Below are 19,877 nucleotides of genomic sequence, written 5' to 3' on the forward strand. Positions count from 1 at the left end.
TAAGTTCTGGTTTATTTTGACATGTACATTCATTTTATATCAACCCAGTTGCGCTCCACATGGAAATCATGGTCGGATTAGCTGGACATGCATCTCCATTATTGGAATTAATTCATATTAGTACAGGTCTAGAAGCAAAGCAGAAATCACCTTATATGAGAATATTTTGTGTGGAGTTAGCCCCTCAATATTCCCTTTTTATACAGTTTTGTTGATGTATTAGGGATGCTTTTCAAAGATGAATGACTTATTTTTATTTTCCCTTTTAGTCATGTTCCGTCTTTATGACACTGATGGAAATGGGTCGCTAGATAGCTCGGTAAGATCTCTAGAGACCTGGCGATCGCTAGAATTTTGTTCACTGTGTTTTGTTTTTGATAAACTATCGAAGCTTACTTATCTGCTTTAGTTACAAGGGACTTATATGAGGTTTTCATTTACTGAAAGGAAATGCATGTTTTATCATATTTTGCATTGCTATATTAAACCTGCTATACATGCAACAATGGCAGCTTTTCCATCACTTGCAGTCCCAAATTTCATTTATTACAAGATGCCAAAGTGACACAGCAAGTTCTAACAATGCTTTCACTTGTGGATATAAACGTCTGCATCTATGCCGAAGTGATAAATGTATCAGCACTATGATCAACACTGTTTGGCAAATTAGACCAATGCATAGATCAATGTTTGGCATTCTTGTCATGGGAATGCATTATGTTGCATTGAAAAAAATAACACTTATTGTGTTATTTGGTTGAGTTTTTTTTAAATTCATTCATAGGATGTGAAGTTTGCCTACAAGGCAGTACTTGTTACAGTCAAAGCTATTTACTGATCACGTAAGATTGTAAGATCATTTCAGAAGCCAGTTATGGGTCAGCTACAAATGGTTGTCACAAGTCAGCCAGATATTCTTCCCTGCAGTGAACCCAATGTTTTTTCAAACAATCTGGTCATATCATGGTCACTGTTAAGGCATGTATTTACTTACTTCAACAGCTATAGTGGATTTTAAATTTGTGTATGTGAATGAATAGTCCTGGTTACCAGATAACAGTTCATTAATGTAACCACTGTCCATAGTAGCATTAACACACAATGATTTCTTGGTGAAATCAGGCACATACAGGACATTATTTTCATTCAGTAACCATAGGAAAAAGCTTGCATTTTTCAAGAGAAAAATTGACAAAAACTTTAATTTCTGTTTTATTTAATTTATTTATGTTTTAAATCTTATGAATTGATTCCCATAACTTGCTTCTATGGAACAGAAAACCATAAAGTAACAAATTGTATACATTTAATCCCAAAGTGAAATCAGGCAGTTCCATAATTTTCTTCTTAAATAGTACTTCTCAGAGTGCATTGGATTGCATTGCCATGCGAGGAGTCAGCTGATCTACTCTTCTAGCCTGCTCCTCCCTTTAATAAAATCAACGCTGATCATCCCAATTCAAGACATTTTCCTGCCTTTTCCCCATATCCCTTGGTCTCTTTAGCTATTTTACTTCCACATAACTCTTCCCTGAATACATTTAATTGTCTTGAATGGTTTCTGTGCTACATTGCACTCCCTCAATAGACAATAGACAATAGGCCATTCGGCCCTTCGAGCCAGCACCGCCATTCAATGTAATCATAGCTGATCATCCCCAATCAGTACCCCCCCCCCCCCCCCCCCCCCCCCCCCGGTTCCTGCCTTCTCCCCATATCCACTGCTATTTTTAAAAGCCCAATCTAGCTCTCTCTTGAAAGCATCCAGAGAAACTGCTTCCACCGCCCTCTGAGGCAGAGAATTCCACAGACTCACCACTCTCTGTGAGAAAAAGTGTTTCCTCGGCTCCGTTCTAAATAGAAACATAGAAACATAGAAATTAGGTGCAGGAGTAGGCCATTCGGCCCTTCGAGCCTGCACCACCATTCAATATGATCATGGCTGATCATCCAACTCAGTATCCCGTACCTGCCTTCTCTCCATACCCTCTGATCCCCTTAGCCACAAGGGCCACATCTAACTCCCTCTTAAATATAGCCAATGAACTGGCCTCAACTACCCTCTGTGGCAGAGAGTTCCAGAGATTCACTACTCTCTGTGTAGCATCCTCCTTACAGTTCACACTGCCACCCAGCTTTTGTGTCATCTGCAAATTTGCTAATGTTACTTTGAATCCCTTCATCCAAATCATTGATGTATATTGTAAATAGCAGCGATCCCAGCCTTGCGGTACCCCACTGCCATTCTGAAAGGGACCCGTTAATCCCTACTCTCTGTTTCCTGTCTGCCAACCACTTCTCTGTCCATGTCAGCACTCGACCCCCAATACCATGTGCCCTAATTTTGCCCACTGATCTCCTTTGTGGGACCCTATCAAATGCTTTCTGAAAGTCCAGGTGCACTACACCCACTGGCTCTCCCTTGTCCATTTTCCTAGTTACATCTTCAAAAATTTCCAGAAGATTAGTCAAGCATGATTTCCCCTTCGTAATTCATGCTGACTCGGACCCATCCTGTTACTGCTACCTAAATGTTCGGCTATCTCATCTTTTATAATTGACTCCAGCATCTTCCCCACCACCGATGTCAGGCTAACTGGTTTATAATTCCCTGTTTTCTCTCTCCCGCCTTTCTTAAAAAGTGGGATAACATTAGCTACCCTCCAATCCATAGGAACTGATCCTGAGTCTATAGAACATTGGAAAATTATCACCAATGCATCCATGATTTCTAGAACCACTTCCTTAAGTACCCTGTGATGCAGACCACCAGGCCCTGGGGATTTATCAGCCTTCAGTCCCATCAGTCTATCCAACACCATTTCCTGCCTATTGTGGATTTCCTCCGTCACCCCAGATCCTCCTGCCACTACTATATCAGGAAGATTGTTTGTGTCCTCCTTAATGTAGACAGATCTAAAGTACCTGTTCAACTCATCTGCCATTTCCTTGTTCCCCGTAATAAATTCACCTTTTTTGGTCTTCAAGGGTCCAACTTTGGTGTTAACTATTTTTTTCCTGTTCACATACCTAAAGAAGCTTTATATTCTTGGCTAGTTTACCTTCGTACCTCATCTTTTCTCCCCGATTTGTCTTTTTGGTTATCTTCTGTTGTTCTTTAAACATTACCCAATCCTCTTGTTTCCCGCTCATCTTTGCTACGTTGTACTTCCTCGCTTTAATTTTTATACTGTCCCTGACGTCCCTTGTCAGCCATGGTCATCCCTTTCTCCCCTTGGAATCTCTCTTCCTTCTAGGAATGAACTGATCCTGCACATTCTGTATTATTCCTAGAAATACCTGCCATTGTTGTTCCACTGTCATCCCTGCTAGTGTATCTTTCCAGTCAACTTTGGCCAGCTCCTCCCTCATGGCCCCATAGTCCCCTTTATTCAACTGCAACACTGACACCACCGATCTACCCTTCTCCCTCTCCAATTGTAGATTAAACCTAACCATGTTATGGTCACTGCCTCCTAATGGCTCATTAACCTTGAGGTCCTTTATCAAATCCGGTTCATTACATAACACTAAATCCAGAATTGCCTTCTCCCTGGTAGGCTCCAATACCAGCTGTTCTAAGAATCCATCACAAAGGCACTCTACAAAGTCCCTTTCTTGGGGGTCCAGTACCAACCTGATTTACCCAGTCTGCATGTTGAAATCTCCCATAACAACCACAGCATTACTTTTGCTACATGGCAATTTTAACTCCTAGTTCAACTTGCACCCTATGTCCAGGCTACTGGTTGGGGGCCTGTAGATTAGTCCCATTAGGGTATTTTTACCCTTACAATTTCTTAGTTCTATCCATACTGACTCCACATCTCCTGTTTCAATGTCATCCCTTGCAAGAGCTTGAATTTCATTCCTCACCAACAGGGCAACCCCACCACCTCTGCCCACCTGTCTTTTCGATAGGATGTATACCCTTGAATATTCAGTTCCCAGCCCTGGCCCTCTTGCAGCCATGTCTCAATAATTCCCACAACATCATACTTGCCAGTTTCGAACTGAGCCTCAATCTAGTCCACTTTATTCCTTATACTTTGTGCATTCATATACAGCACTTTGACTTCCGTATTCACTTCCCCCATCACGCCGCTCGCAATTGACCTGACCTTACACTGTAGTCCATTCTCGAGCTTTCCTTCCCTTTAATTCGAGAATATTTTGTAAATTTTCCTGTAGTCACTTCCCCTTCAACTCCATCTTTATACTCCCAATTTGTCAATCCATGCCTTCATCTCCTCCCGACTGGACTACTGCAACTCACTTCTCCTTGGCATCAGCTCCACCTACATCAACTGACTCCAACTGGACCAGAACGCAGCCGCCCGACTCATCATCCACACCAAATCCTGGCATCACATCACTCCAGTCCTCAAACAACTTCACTGGCTTCCCATCTCCCACTGGATCACCTACAAAATCCTGGTCCTCATCTATAAAGCCCTCCACCATCTGGCCCCCCATATCTCACTGACCTCCTCTCCCCCTACCAACCCTCACGGACCCTCAGATCCACATCAGCTGGTCTCCTCTCCATCCACAAGTCCAACCTCCGCAGTTTTGGGGACAGAGCCTTCTCATGGGCAGCTCCCAGGCTCTGGAACTCCCTCCCCCAACTGATCCACAATTCCGTGTCCCTCACCATCTTCCAGTCCCGCCTCAAGACCCATCTCTTCACCTCTGCCTATCCTTAGCCCCACGTCCCCCTCCCTTTTCATCTGTGCTTGAATTCCTCATATTGTGTTTTGAACTGAATTCTGTCTCTAATTTGTGTACTAGTCATGCCTCTACTATTTATTTCATTCCGCTTACATGTGTTTCCTCTACTTGCTAAATTTTTGTTAGGTGTCCTTGAGACTCTTAAAAGGTGCCCATAAATAAAATTTATTAATTTATTATTATTAATCCCTCCCCCCTACTATTTAGCAAACGTGCCTGCCAGAATGTCGGTCCCCCTCCAGTTAAGGTGTAACCCTAAACCCTGTGCTGATTAAACTCTTGATAGAGGCCACAACAAACCCCACTTTACTGGATTTTGTCCAAAGATTGGCTCAAGTACATATGAAGATGAGAAGGAAGCATTGGGGATGAGGAAAAAAATTCCAAACTGGGAAAGAGAGATAGATATCCGAGGTTTGGTTATTAAATCTTGTGTGCATGAAAGAGTACTACGGGAAAGCCATTAGAATAAACACCGTTAGATATAGGTGGGAATAATTGGACAGTTGCTTGAACCTGCTCTGTATCCAGTAAGATTACAGCTGATCTGATCTCTGCCTCAATTTCACTATCCTGCCACTTCCCCAGTTATCTTTGATTCCCTGATCATTGGTCCATTTTGACAGAATAGATTCAATGATCCTGCTCCCACTGCTTCCGAGGGTAAAGACATCAAAAGATTCAATACATTCTTTCTCTTTCCCCATCTTAAATAAAAATCTTTTTATTCTGAAACTATACTTCGAATGCTAGACCCCAAAATTCCCTCCACAGTTGCTACTTGACCCCCTGAGTTCCTCGAGAGTTTGACGCAAGACACCAACATCTGCAGTTTCTTGTGTCTTGATTTCCTTAACCCTGGTCAGCCACCTCAAAAGCTTGTATGTTTTTCTAAGATCACGTCCTATTCTTATAAAATCCAAAAATGTAGGTCCACACAGCACAATCTTTCAGTAGGTGTATCCTCTGTGAAGTAAGAAGACACGTTGCACTCATTTGTACAGGCATGGTATCATTAACACCTTGTACATTTATGAGGAACATATAGATCCCTTTACACTGCATTATTCTATATTCCAATTTAAACTCCATTCTGGCTTTTTATTCTAACCGCGTAAGTAGATAACTGCACATTTCCTTACATTATACTCTAAATGTCAAAAAGTTCCCCACCAACAAAACATATCTCTCTTCTACTGCAGACTCATCATGCCTTCTTTGCAGCTTTCCTTCCCACATCATTAACAGATTTGCAAAGCTTTCAGCCTCTTCATCTGTCATTAATATCACCTGTAAGTAATTGAAAGCTAAGAAATGATCGTGATGGCATATTAAAGGTTTCAATTTGCAGGCCTGAAACTATCTAATTCATCCTAACTCGTAACGTTCTGTTACTCTGCCAATCCTCGCTTCTTGCTCACAAATTGCGCCTACTTCCATGACCTCTTACTTTGTGCAGCCACATTTTATGGCAGTCATATTGACATATTATTATGACTTTGGAGACACAATTACATTACATTTATTAATTCCTGTTCTCCCACCCTGTTCATTACATCGTCAAAATAAAATTAATAGCTGTGTCAAATATTATAGAACATAGAATAGTAGCACAAGAACAGGCCATTCAACCCACAATGTCTGTACTGAACATGATGTCAAGACCATCTACCTGCACATAATCCATATCCCTCTATTACCTGAATATCTAAAGGTATCTTAAATGCTGCTATCATATCTGCCTCAACTACCACTTGCATCATGCTTCAGGTATTCACTACTCTCTGTGTGAAAAGAAAAACAAAGTTGCAACACACAACTCCTTTAAACTTTGCCCTGCTCACCTCGACCCTCTATTATTTAATTTTCCATTTGATTGTCCACTCTATCCATAATATCTCATTTTTTTATATACTTCTATTAGATCTCCAGGAAAAACACTCCAAGTCTGTCCAGCCTCTCCATATAGCTAACCTCCTAATCCAGGAATCATTTTGCTAATCTCCTCTGCATCGTTTCCAAAGCCTCCACATTCTGCCTGCAATGGGTCGGCCAGAACTACACATAATACTCCATTTGCGGCCTAACCTAAATCCTGAAAAGCTACATCATAACTTCCTGAACTCATATACTCAATGTCAGGAGTGTTTTATTGTTACGTGTCCCGAAATGGATAAATGAAATTCTTATATGCAGCAGTATAACAGATATATATATATAATGGAACTCTGTAAATGTCTTAATGGGGCGCGTAGTACCACCCCATTAGTGTTTGCACCTTTAACATTTATAAGCTCTTCCCATATCGTTGAAGCAGATGAAGCTTCCAGTATATCCTCTCTGAGTGCTGCAGTGATAGTCTCCATGATTAGTAGTGCAACTCCTCCATCTCCTTTTGCCTTCCTCTCGATCACATCTGGAACAATGAAATCCCGGAACATTGAGCTGCGAGTCGGGCCCCTCTCTCAACCATGATCCATCCCAAGAATTACATTAATTGCACAAATTCTACAAGGCAGTGAAAAGAAACACAGTGGATAAGAAAGACATAGATAAAATATATATTTTCTACAGTGATAGTGATTGCTTTAATCCCTCCCTTGCTTTCCCATCAACACTTTTGTTTGATATTATTGGAATAATGTTAACATTTTCCATGAACATAGCTATCAAATATTTGTTCAAGTTCTCTGTTTCTCATCATTAATGCCCCCATCTCATTCACCATCCTCAATTATCTTTAATTAGTTTTAGTTAAACCATAGATAGATTAATCTCCTCATGAAGCCTTACTTTGTTAATTATGAATTACACCATCTCGCCATCTTATCTTTGAACTTTTTGTTTAGTACACTTTATTTAGACTTGCCTCCATATTTTTGTAATTGCCTTGATTTAAGTTTAAGACACTGGCTTCAGACCAATGATTCTCATTCTTCAATGGGCTATGTCATTATATCATGCTATGGTCACTCTTCCCCAGAGAATCCTTCACTGCATGTTCATTCATTAAATGTTGTCTCATCTTAAATGATATGAGAGAAAGCTGAGCCACTGCAGGAGTTTTTTGCAGGATTTCCAAAGATGAATTAGATATCATCTGGTATCTATCCTTGAATAATGGATTTTTGTCATTAGTCCTCTGCACAAGAGCACAAATATATATTGATGGAAAGGGACGCCCGTCATAAATGGTCATATTCAAGCCCATGGCTGTATATTTTTGTTATTCAGCGTCCAACAGTGCCACTTTTCACACTCAACTGATTAGTTGATGATCTCAGAATTTGAATGGATGTATTTTGGGAACAAGCTTATAATTTACAGACATTACTAATTAATACAATTGGAAACATACATTGCTCTGGTAGAGCTGTTGCCTCATAGTACCAGAGATCTGGGTTTGTTCCTGATGTCTGGTGCTGTCTGTGTGTAGTTTGCACATTCTTCCTGTGACCATGTGGGTTTCCTTCAGGTTCACTGGTTTCTTCTCCTATCCCCAAAAATGTGCTGGTGTGTAGATTAATTGGGCACTGTAAAATTGCCCCTAATGTGTGTGGTTTGATTGAGAAAGTGGGATAACATAAAAACAAGTGAGAATGGGTGATCGATGGTCAGCATAGACTCGGTGGGCCGAAGGGCCTGTTTCCATGCTGTATCTCTAAACTTAATAAACACAGATAATAGTGAGGTCATTGCCATCACCACCTCAGTTACTGGATGGGTGGAGGGCATATTTGGAATATTCCTGCAGCTATTATATCGTTTTGACAAGAGGCAGATTTCAAAAATAATTGCCATGTTCTGCTGACTGAGGGAAATGCATGAGAAGGAAGGTGAAGTCAAAAGAGGTGAACACAACCAATGCGAGTAATATGGAAATTTAGTGAAAACTGCACATGGAAATAGGATCATCCTCTCACTGATTTTTTTTTTTTTTAATGATCTCTCACTTAGACATTTTGTGAAATATCCCAAGAGAGGGAAGTACTTTACAGATGCTGGAAAACTAAAATGAAACAGAAAATACTGGAAACACACAGCATTTGTGAAGAGGGAAACCATGAATGATTTGAGCTGAGGACCATTTATTACTACATTCTGTTAGAATATGTGTTACATGCTCTCTCTCTATTCAGCCTGAGCTGCATCTTCCACACACATTCTCTTGATCTCCCTCATCCTACATTATGTGCAAATAAGTTAAATATTCTGCATTACTCTCTCCCCTCAAATGCTTGCCGCTTGATGGCATTTTATGATGTGATTGCCCTAATCCTTAACTAAGTCCCTGTGTGGATTGCTCATTGGGAGGGAAGAGTACTAGGATGGAAGGTCGATGTTGGCTTGTACTTTTTTGTTGGTTGTTTTGTTCATCGTCTCTGCGTTAAGTTGAGTTTTGTGTCCACTTAACAGACCGACCATCTCAACACATGTGCCATTCTCGGTACTCGCTTAAATACAGTGACTCACCTAATCACTTACATATTATCTTACTGATTTACACTTTAGCCCACATGCACTCCTTTTATTAATCTAACTAAAGATCACAATTCCTTTCGACCAGCTACCCCTGAAGTTGCTATACATACACCAGACACTTGCAGGTGAAATTCCTGTATTACTAAGCTTCCAATGATTCTCATTCTTAAAAGGGCGGGAATACTGAACCACTTCACCAGAGTTTCTTAAACTGATATATTTGAACCTTTGTCCTTTTTTTCCTCTGGTGTCAGTAATATTGGGCTCACAGAGAATGGGTTTGCCTGGGAGAGAAATGAAAATTCCTGAGAGCATCGATAAATAGTCAGCAAGGCTACATTCTGCATCTGATTCTTTTATATAGTTGAAAGATTGTTACTTCACACCACATTGTATGCATGATGAGTATAAAAGAGGTGGTATAATCCAGATAAAAGTGTACTTATTTATTTTTTAGAAAATGGTACTGGGGCTGATGGCAAGGCGCAGCTTGGACTAAGAAACGTAGAACATATGTGTAGGAGGAGGCCAATTGGCCCTTCGAGCCTGCACCGACATTCATTGTGATAATGGCTGATCATCCACAATCAGTGACGCGTGCTGCCTTCTCCCACTATCCCTTGATTCCGTTAGCCCCTAATCCAACACTCTTTTAAATTAATCCAGTGCCTCTACTGCCAAATGTGGCAGAGAATTCCACAAATTCACAACTCTCCGGGTGAAAACGTTTTATTTCATCTCAGTTTTAAATGGCCTCCCCTTTATTCTAAGACTGTGGCCCCTGGTCTAGACCACCATCATTGGGAACATTTTTCCTGCATCTCACTTGTCCAGTCCTTTTATAATTTTATACATTTCTATAAGATTCCCTCTCATTCTACTAAATTCCAGTGAACACAAGCCCACTCTTTCCAATCTTTCCTCATATGACGATTTTCTCATATCCCGGGGATTAACCCCGTGAACCTATGCTGCACTGCATCAATAGCAAGGATGTCATTTCTCAAATTAGGAGACCAAAACTGCACTCCAGATGTGGTTTCACCAGAGCCCTATACAACTGCAGAAGGACTTTACTCCTCTACTCAAATCCTCTCGTTATGAAGGCCAACATGCCATTAGCTTTCTTCACTGCCTACTGTACCTGCATGTTTACTTTCAGTGACTGGTGTACAAGGACACCCAGTTCTCGTTGCACTTCCTTTTTCTAATCTGACACCATTGAGATAATAACCTGCCTCCTTGTTCTTGCCGCGAAAGTGGATAACCTCACCTTTATCTACATTATACTGCATCTGCCACGCATCTGCCCACTCGCTTAACCTATCCAAGTCACCCTGCAACCACCTAGCATCCTCTTCGCAGTTCACACTGCCGCCCAGCTTTGTGTCATCTGCATATTTGCTAGTGTTGCTTTCAATCCCATCATCTAAATCATTAAAATAGATTGTAAATAGTTGTGGCCCCAGCACCGAGCCTTACGGCTCTCCACTCGCCACTGCCTGCCATTCTGACAGGGACCCGTTTATTGCTACTCTTTGTTTCCTGTCTGCCAACTAATTCTCTATCCATGTCAACAACCTACCCCCAATACCATGTACTCCAACACTACATCCACTGGCTCTCCTTCATCCATTTTACTTGTTACATCCTCAAAAAATTCCAGATGATTAGTCAAGCAGGATTTCTCCTTCATAAATCCATGCTGACTAGGACCAATCCTTTTACTGCTATCCAAATGCACCATTATTACCTCTTTAATAATTGGCTCCAGCATCTTCCCCACCAAGCTAACGTCTATAATCCTCGTTTTCTCTCTCCTTTCTTGAGAAAATTAGCTGCCCTCCAATCCACAGGAACTGATCCTGAATCTATAGAACATTGAAAAATGACCACCAATGCGCCCACGCTTTCAAGCGGCACCTCCTTATGTACCCTGGGATGCAGACCATCAGGCCCTGGGGATTTATAATCCTTCAGTCCCATCTCCAATACTATTCCTCGCCTAATGCAAATTTCTTTCAGTTCCTCTGTCTCCTAGATCATCTATCCACTAGTACATCTGGGAGATTGTTTGCGTCTTCCTTTGTGAATACAGAACCAAAGTACCTGTTCAACTCTTCTGCCATTTCCTTGTTCCCCATAATAATTTCACCTGTTTCTGCCTTCAAGGGACCCACATTTGTCTTTACTAATCTTTTTCTGTTAACATACCTAAAGAAGCTTTTACTATCCTTCTTTATATTCTTGGCCAGCTTACCTTCATACTTCATCTTTTCACCCCGTAATGCCATTTTTGTTACCTTCTGTTGTCCTTTGAAAGTTTCCCAATCCTCTGGCTTCCCACTACTCTTTACTATGTTATACACCTTTTCTTTTAGTTTTATTCTATCCTTAACTTCCCTTGTCAGCCACGGTTGGCTCTTACTCCCCCTATAATTTTTCTTCCTCTTTGGAATGAAATAATCCTGCATCTTCTGGATTAAGCCCAGAAAATCCTGCCATTGCTGTACCACCGTCACTCTTGCGAGGACCCTTTTCCAGTCGACATTGGCTGCCTCCTCACTCATGCCTTCATTGTCCCTTTTGTTCAACTGCAACATTGCCACTTCTGATTTAACCTTCACCCTCTCATATTGCAGATTAAAACTTATCATATCGTGGTCACTACCTCCTAGCAGTCCCTTTTTACTCTGACCATATATATGCCTTTTTATCATGCTGCTTCGAAAAACACCGGACAGAAGAATATCCTAATATTAATATAGTTTTTGTCTAAGGTGTTCTGCAACATTTGCATTAACAGGAATGTTGTTTATAGCAAATTGTGTTGGTGGAAAAAAATAATATGTTCTTTCCTCTGCAGGAACTTGACCAGATCATCAGTCAAATGATGCATGTCGCTGAATATCTACAATGGGATGTGACCGAACTCAAACCAGTATGTAACTTCAGCTCACGCTCACTTGGTGGCGCTATAATCACACTGGGTGGGTGGGATTGGAAACATTGAAACCTTTGTTTAATGATCAATAATTGAATTCATTTCTTCTCAAGAAGGACTCCGTATTTGTGCACATTTTCTTTAAATGAAGGTGTATTTATTTTCCTTAGAAATCTTCCTGGATCATGACATTGAGGTCAAATGTCCTGAATACTAATCTTAGATAATGAGTGCACAGGCATGAAGCAGCATTAAAATTATTCAGTAACTTACTCAGACAAGCTTGGCCCAGGGCAATTCAATCGTCCCTTAAGAATAATGAATGACATATTGATACTTGATCAGTTGGACATGTTTAGGCTTCTATCAGTAGGTATATGTTTTCATGTGAAAATGAGAAGGGATATTTTTAGTGACAAAAAATTGACCTTATTCTAGAAATAGATTTTTATAGTAATTTTGCAATAAAAGTTATCGGCGTCATGATTCTTAATTAGATGTAGTCACGCATTAAGGACTTGAAGCATGAATGCCGTCTGCAAGTCACAAAAACAGTTCTCAACTGAATGACCTGTTTGACCTACTTTCCCCCTGCAAAAGCATAACCCACTCATTGTCCCACCCCCCCCCCCCCCCCCCCCCCCCCCCCCCCCCCCCCCCCCCCCCCCCCCCCCCTCTGGTCCCCCAGGACTTTATGTATGACAAAACGTATCACATGGATTAACTAATAATAAAATAATTTCAGATAAATTATCTCTGTTTATAATAGTTGCAAATAATTCATGTGTACTGATGTGGTGTAGTGTTCTCAGTGGTCATCTGATTGTGGATTAATGTTGTTTCATTCATCTATTGTTCCCTATGTAGTTGATTGAAATACAAGTAATTTTGTATATGCGTGGACATGAGTTTCCAGTTAGATGCCGGCCTATTGAGCAATTGATCCCCTGTAAAATTAGAAGCAATGTTGTAACACCTCTTGATGTCTTCAGTTGATATCACAGAAAAGCACTGTGGACAAATTGGGGCTCATCCAGTGATACCTCTGAGGAATGTATGACATTGTGCTGTGTCATCTATTGCTTTTAGCCTCTTATTTCTATTTTGATCCCATTTTAAGTTCAGTTTTATACATTTTGATTTAAAATGATAGCTGGCAAAGTAAATGCATGCTCTCATTAATATGTTTTGAAACTAGGTGAATTATCCAAGCACATTCTGAGCAGATTTAGTCTCAGACTAAGTTTCAAATTGGATCCTATTCTCTTACAAAGAAATTACTTTTGATGATAATTTGACTGGGGTTGTTTTAATTCCCTGCATGCAAAATGATTACTCTAAATGTGCATAACTATTAGTTTGGTTTTGTTATTATCCCATTGAATATTTGAAGTATGAAGGGACTGTCCCACTGCGGCAACCTAATTGGCGAGTTTAGAAGAGTTTGCCCTCAACTCATACTCGCAGCATGGTCGACACGAGGTCCTAGGAGGTCTTTGTAACTCTCCTTCATGCTTGAGAGTAGTCCCCGCGTACTCGAGGCCTCAGCTAGGTCGCGGCGTATTTTTCAACATGCTGAAAAATGCCTGCCAGTACAAAAAGGTCACCATGGAAAAAAAATTGATATTGTTTTTACTCGCAGGTTTAGTCGAAGTTAGTCGGCGTGTTATTCATAGGTAATCAAGTCAAGTCAAGTCAAGTTTATTTGTCACATACACATACGAGATGTGCAGTGAAATGAAAGTGGCAATGCTCGCGGACTTTTGTGCAAAAAGACAAACAACCAAACAAACTATAAACACAATCATAAACACACATATTCTTTTACATAATAAATAATGGAAGGAAAAACGTTCAGTAGAGTTAGTCCCTGGTGAGATAGGCATTTACAGACCGAATGGCCTCCGGGAAGAAACTCCTTCTCAACCTCTCCGTTCTCACCGCATGGCAACGGAGGCGTTTGCCTGACCGTAGCAACTGGAACAGTCCGTTGCAGGGGTGGAAGGGGTCTCTCATGATATTGTTGGCTCTGGAGTTGCACCTCCTGATGTATAGTTCCTGCAGGGGGGCAAGTGAAGTTCCCATAGTGCGTTCGGCCGAACGCACTACTCTCTGCAGAGCCTTCTTGTCCTTGGCAGAGCAATTCCCAAACCAGATGGTAATATTCCCGGACAAGATGCTTTCCACCGCCGCTGCGTAGAAACACTGGAGGATCCTCAGAGACACTCTGAATTTCCTCAATTGTCTGAGGTGGTAAAGGCTTACTCACGAGTGCTGAGGCGTGTGATGCCCATGTCATATCCTCGGAGATGTGTACTCCCAGATATTTAAAACAGTTCACCCTATCCACAGGATCCCCATTTATCCTCAATGGAGTGTACGTCCTTGGATGATGTGCCCTCCTAAAGTGCATGATCAGCTCCTTTGTTTTTTTGATGTTCAAGAGGAGGCTGTTATCCTGGCACCAGAGTGCTAGATCAGCCACCTCCTCCCGGTAGGCCTTCTCATCGTTGTCTGAGATCAGGCCCACTACCACAGTGTCATCAGCAAACTTAATTATTGAGTTGGAGCTGAACCTAGCCACACAGTCATGTGTGTACAGGGAGTACAATAGGGGGTTGAGGACGCAACCCTGGGGCGATCCTGTGCTCAGGGTGAGGGACTTCGATGTATTCCCTCCCATCTTGACTACCTGGGGCTTGGCGGTGAGAAAGTCCAGACCCAGGCACACAGGGAGGTGTTGAGCCCCAATTCCATTAGCTTCCCAGCCAGTCTGGTGGGGACTATCGTGTTGAAGGCTGAACTGTAGTCTATGAACAGCATCCTCATGTAGCCCCCCTTCTGGCTGTCCAGATGGGAGAGAGCGGTGTGCAAGACCTGGGAGACCACATCGTCCGTGGATCTGTTCGGACGGTATGCGAACTGCAACGGGTCCATGTTCTGAGGGAGGAAGGCGCAGATGTGATTCTTCACCAGCCTCTCAAAGCATTTCATGACTACCGAGGTAAGGGCCACCGGACGGTAGTCATTCAGACAGGCTGGGGAGGCATTTTTTGGTACCGGTACAATGATGGATTTTTGGAAGCAGGCAGGGACCACGGACTTGTCCAGGGAGAGGTTGAATAATGTAGTGAGCACTGGAGCTAGTTGCGTAGCACAGGACTTGAGTACTCGCCCCGAGATGCCATCGGGGGCCTGCAGCTTTTCTCGTGTTCACCCGTGTCAGAGCCCTCCTCATGTTGTGCTTCGACAGCGAGAATATGTGCACATTCCTCCCTTCAGCTTCGGTAGCCAGCCCGCTGGCGGTATTGTCGATAGTCGGCAGACCTGGGGTGGTGTTGCCCTTCTCAAAACGAGCATAAAAGTAGTTCAGGTCATCAGCTAGGGAGGTGCCGGTACTTGCGGATGAGGGAGGGGTGCTCCGCTAGTTGGTTACAATCCGTAGCCCCTGCCACAGGCTTCTGTTGTCCTGCTGCTCCATCTGTAACTCCATCATGTCTCTGTACCTCCTCTTTGCGTCCACCGCCCTTCGCAGTCGGTAGGACTCTGCCTTGTAGGGTAGTCGAAGGTAATCAAAGGTAGTCGAAGGTAATCAAAGGTAGTCGAAAGTAGTCATAGATAGTCTCCAACATAGTCGAAGGGAGATCGAAGGGAGGTCGAAGGAGGTCGTCTCCACTATTTGGTGTCCAATTTTCCCGAAGCTAGTCGAAGCTGGTCTTCAACATAGTCGAAGGAGGTCGAAGGAGGTCTTCTACATAGTCGAAGGAGGTCTTCAATATGACACTTTTTCAAACTCTCCTAAACTCTTCTAAACTCGCCATTTAGGTTGCCGCAGTGGGACAGGCCCTTGAGTGTGTACACACACATGTGTACAAATAAGTTTTATAATTTGCATTCAAGGAAAAGATTAAAGAAATAATTATTTTATTCTATGTTCTTTAATTTGCATTCAAGGAACATATGAGAGGGAAAAAAATTAAACATGAAAGATATTTGAAGCACCATCTACATTTTGTTCAGCAAATGCTTTTATTCCAGGACCTGGATTGAAATGGACCAGCGCTCAAAGATACCAAAATCATCTTCCCTCATATAAGTAATAATAAAAATGTAGACTTTTACTTAAAGCCGAGTTTACACTGAAGTGCTTTTGGATTTATTTTGCTCTGGTATTCAAATCTAGTTTAATTTAATGTAATAACCTGATTAAGTTGTGCTCGTGCTGAAGCCCAAAATAATTCATATATAATAGATTCCTTTAAAAATTAAGAATTTGAATAGAATCCAGAAGTATCATTGTATATGTTTTACTAGGTATAGCATTCACAAATTAAAATTACACATTGAAATTATATTGTCTTTAAAATTGTTTAAATGACATTTACATGCAATAGCAACATGATAAAAAAAATATGTGCAGCTGTTTCTCTGTCCAAATATAAATGACTCTTTAATATATTGTTTGAAATGTGGAGCAATTTATGAAGCATGGTTTATCAATAAATATGCTAGAAACAGTGAGCAATATTAAAATAATGACAGTTTTTTCCCCAACATCAAACAGTGATTTACTGATTCAGAGTTATTGAGCAAAAATACAATTTATATTCACCTGGAGAAGAGAACCACAGGCAAGGTCTTTCTATTGTGTCTGACTCTTCCTGACTTTTACACCAACATAATTGCATGTTGAAAGTCGGGTGTTGGCACATTTGACCATTTGTTCTGGATAGACTTGGTTTATACTCTCTAGAATTTAGAAGATTGAGAGGGGATCTTATAGAAACTTACAAAATTCTTAAGGGGTTGGACAGGCTAGATGCAGGAAGATTGTTCCCGATGTTGGGGAAGTCCAGGACCAGGGGTCACAGCTTAAGGATAAAGGGGAAATCCTTTAAAACCGAGATGAGAAGAACTTTTTTCACACAGAGAGTGGTGAATCTCTGGAACTCTCTGCCACAGAGGGTAGTTGAGGCCAGTTCATTGGCTATATTTAAGAGGGAGTTAGATGTGGTCCTTGTGGCTAAGGGGATCAGGGGGTATGGAGAGAAGGCAGGTACGGGATACTGAGTTGGATGATCAGCCATGATCACATTGAATGGCGGTGCAGGCTCGAAGGGCCGAATGGCCTACTCCTGCACCTAATTTCTATGTTTCTATGTTCTGTTGCTGGCCACAGCACCAAATCCAAGGGTAGACCATGAATGTCCTGAGCTGAGGAAATGGATGAACTTTGCACCCGGCTCTGCAGTTTTCAACCAGCCAAAGTTAACTGGACCCATTCATTTGAATAGGTCACTGACCTATCTGTAATAGATCATTAAAAAAAAAAGAGGTTAATATGATAATAATATTCATGATGCAGCTTCATAAGACTTTGGTTTGGCCTCATTTGGAGTATTCTGTGCAGTTCTGGTCGCCCCATTACAGGAATGACGTGGAGGCTTTGGAAAGTGTGCAGAGGAGGTTTACCAGAATTATGCATGGATTAGGTGGAATTAACTGCAGGGAGATGCTGGACAGTCTTGGATTGTTTTCCCTTGAATGCTGGAGGTTGTAGGGAGACTTGATAGAAGTGTATACAATTATTAAATGCATAGTTAGTCAGAATCTTTGCACCAGGATGGAAAAATCAAATACTGGAGGGCATAGTTTTAACGTGAGAGGGGCTAAGTTTAAAAGGAGATGTATGGGGCAAGTTTTTTTACATAGGGTGGTGTGTGCCTGGAATGTACTGGTGGTGGTGGTGGTGGTGGTTGAAACAGATATGTTAGTGGCATTTAAAAAACTTTTATAAAGGCATAGAGATATGCAGTGAATGGAGGGGATGTGGTTCATGTGCAGGTAGATAGTGATGGTCTTGGCATTATGTTTGGCACAGACATTGTTCTTGTGCTGTACTGTTCTATGTTCTATAATTTTTTTATCACAAATTTAAAATTTGTGATTTAAAATATTAATTTGATATTTTATAAATTATTTCTAATTATTTAAACATTTCAATTATCAAAGAGATTGAGAAAGTCAAAAAGACTGACTGCATATCTGTCAAATGCCTCTTGCGGTGAAGAGGAAGCATTTGCACCATAAGACCTAGATACTACGTGTGAAATGGTTGAAGGTGCTAGACCTGGAACTTAACTAGTTGTGCAGAGCCACACCAGGGTTAGTGCGATGGCTATGATTGTCGTTTTGGGTTACATTGTGCATGGTTTATGGAAAGTAAATGAGTTTTATGTGATGATCTCTTGACGCTTCGTATTGTGTCTGTCATTACTTCCATGACATTGTAAGACATTTACAAATGTTAATTGCGCATTTAACAATACTTTTGTATCATCTGTTATTGGTTTTATAACTAAAGTTGTCTAAGATTGCATTGCTTTTATCTCATTTTTTGAAGCACCAAGTAATGTCTTCAATTCAGCTGGGGCATGGCTGATTCTAAATAATCGTGTGAAGCAAGCTGATATAATGTACCACCAAATGGTGCTGCATAATAGCAAATTCTTGATTTAGATTTGTTTATGTGCAGGGTCTCTCGAGATAACAAAGCAGAAGATAAATCTTTGAAAGTTTCTGAATATTTTGAAAGATCAATGAGTATAATGCATTGGAATCCAGGGATTCATTAATAAAGATGTAAAGTACAAAAAGCAGAGCTGTTATACAAATATGAAATGTTGAAAACACCTAACAGGAGTACGGAAGGTTAAGAGGAGATTTACTGGAAATGTACATGATTGTGACTGCCTTAGATAAATGAAAAGAAGCTGTTCAGATTAGTCGACATTTCACAACCGGAGGAGGGGGAAAAACACATTGAAAGACAAATAATACAGCAAGGGCAGTGTGGGGTTGACAAAATCCGTTATTTACTGCAGAGTACTGATGATTTGGAGCTCACTGCCTTTAAAGATGATGGAAACACAATTAAATCCAGCTGATCAAAAGGGCATATGAATAAAAACAATTTACAAGTTGTAAGGACAAAGACGAGGGGGAATGGAGCTGAATATTTGGCTGTATATGGAGTCAGAATGGAACCAATGGACTGAATGGTAACCTGTACTCTATGAAGCATGCTCCCAGACAGAGGAAAGAAAAATTCAAGGATGTGAGGAGGAGGGTAAAGGGCTTGTTCCACTTGGCGATTTTTGAAATGACGTATCATTGAATGACGTATCATTTTGACGAAAGATTTTGCACATTTCAAAATCCAGCTGCAACAAAAAAAAGTGTTGCGACACTTGAAGAAACCCCGTCAATACATCATCACGCCGAATCACGCCACAACTTTTTTGGTGACCTGATTCGTCAGTCAATTATGCCGGCATTTGCCGAAAAAAGTGGGACAGGCCCTTTGAAGAGAGAAAGGAATTGTGTTGCATTTCCCAGCAGTTGATATATGGTGATGGTGTCAGCATCTTGGGAACATCCATCCAAATGAGTAAGGAAATTTACCCACTTTTCAATATTTATATTAAAACCCTAAACTGTGTATAAAAATAGTTTAACAAATTCTTTAATTAATAATGGAAATCCCACCGTTGTTACCGTTGGGGCTAGTTCATGATCAGTTTACTTGAGTGTGGTGAGGTATATTTAGGAAATGAAAAAAAGATAATAAATTGCTTGTGTTTGACTGTTAAACATTACTTATGTCACCATGTTTAGGTGTTTATTGTTTAAGGGTCTCCAATGTACAAACACTCTTGTA

The 19,877-nt window shown here is 41.1% G+C and overlaps 1 protein-coding gene across 2 annotated transcripts in view; it reads left to right on the forward strand.

The window, feature by feature from the left end:
- dgkb (diacylglycerol kinase, beta) overlaps positions 1-19,877 on the forward strand; it is a 518,449-nt gene that overhangs the window by 118,057 nt on the left and 380,515 nt on the right. Inside the window, exons 5-6 of one of the 2 annotated variants that reach the window (XM_055661892.1) lie at positions 270-319; positions 12,080-12,154. In XM_055661892.1, coding sequence (XP_055517867.1) covers positions 270-319; positions 12,080-12,154 — 125 coding nt within the window. The remainder of the gene's footprint in view (positions 1-269; positions 320-12,079; positions 12,155-19,877) is intronic. The other variant, XM_055661899.1, reaches the window with a different exon arrangement.

The sequence above is a fragment of the Leucoraja erinacea genome, chromosome 2 (genome assembly GCF_028641065.1).
Source record: "Leucoraja erinacea ecotype New England chromosome 2, Leri_hhj_1, whole genome shotgun sequence".
Taxonomy (NCBI): domain Eukaryota; kingdom Metazoa; phylum Chordata; class Chondrichthyes; order Rajiformes; family Rajidae; genus Leucoraja; species Leucoraja erinaceus.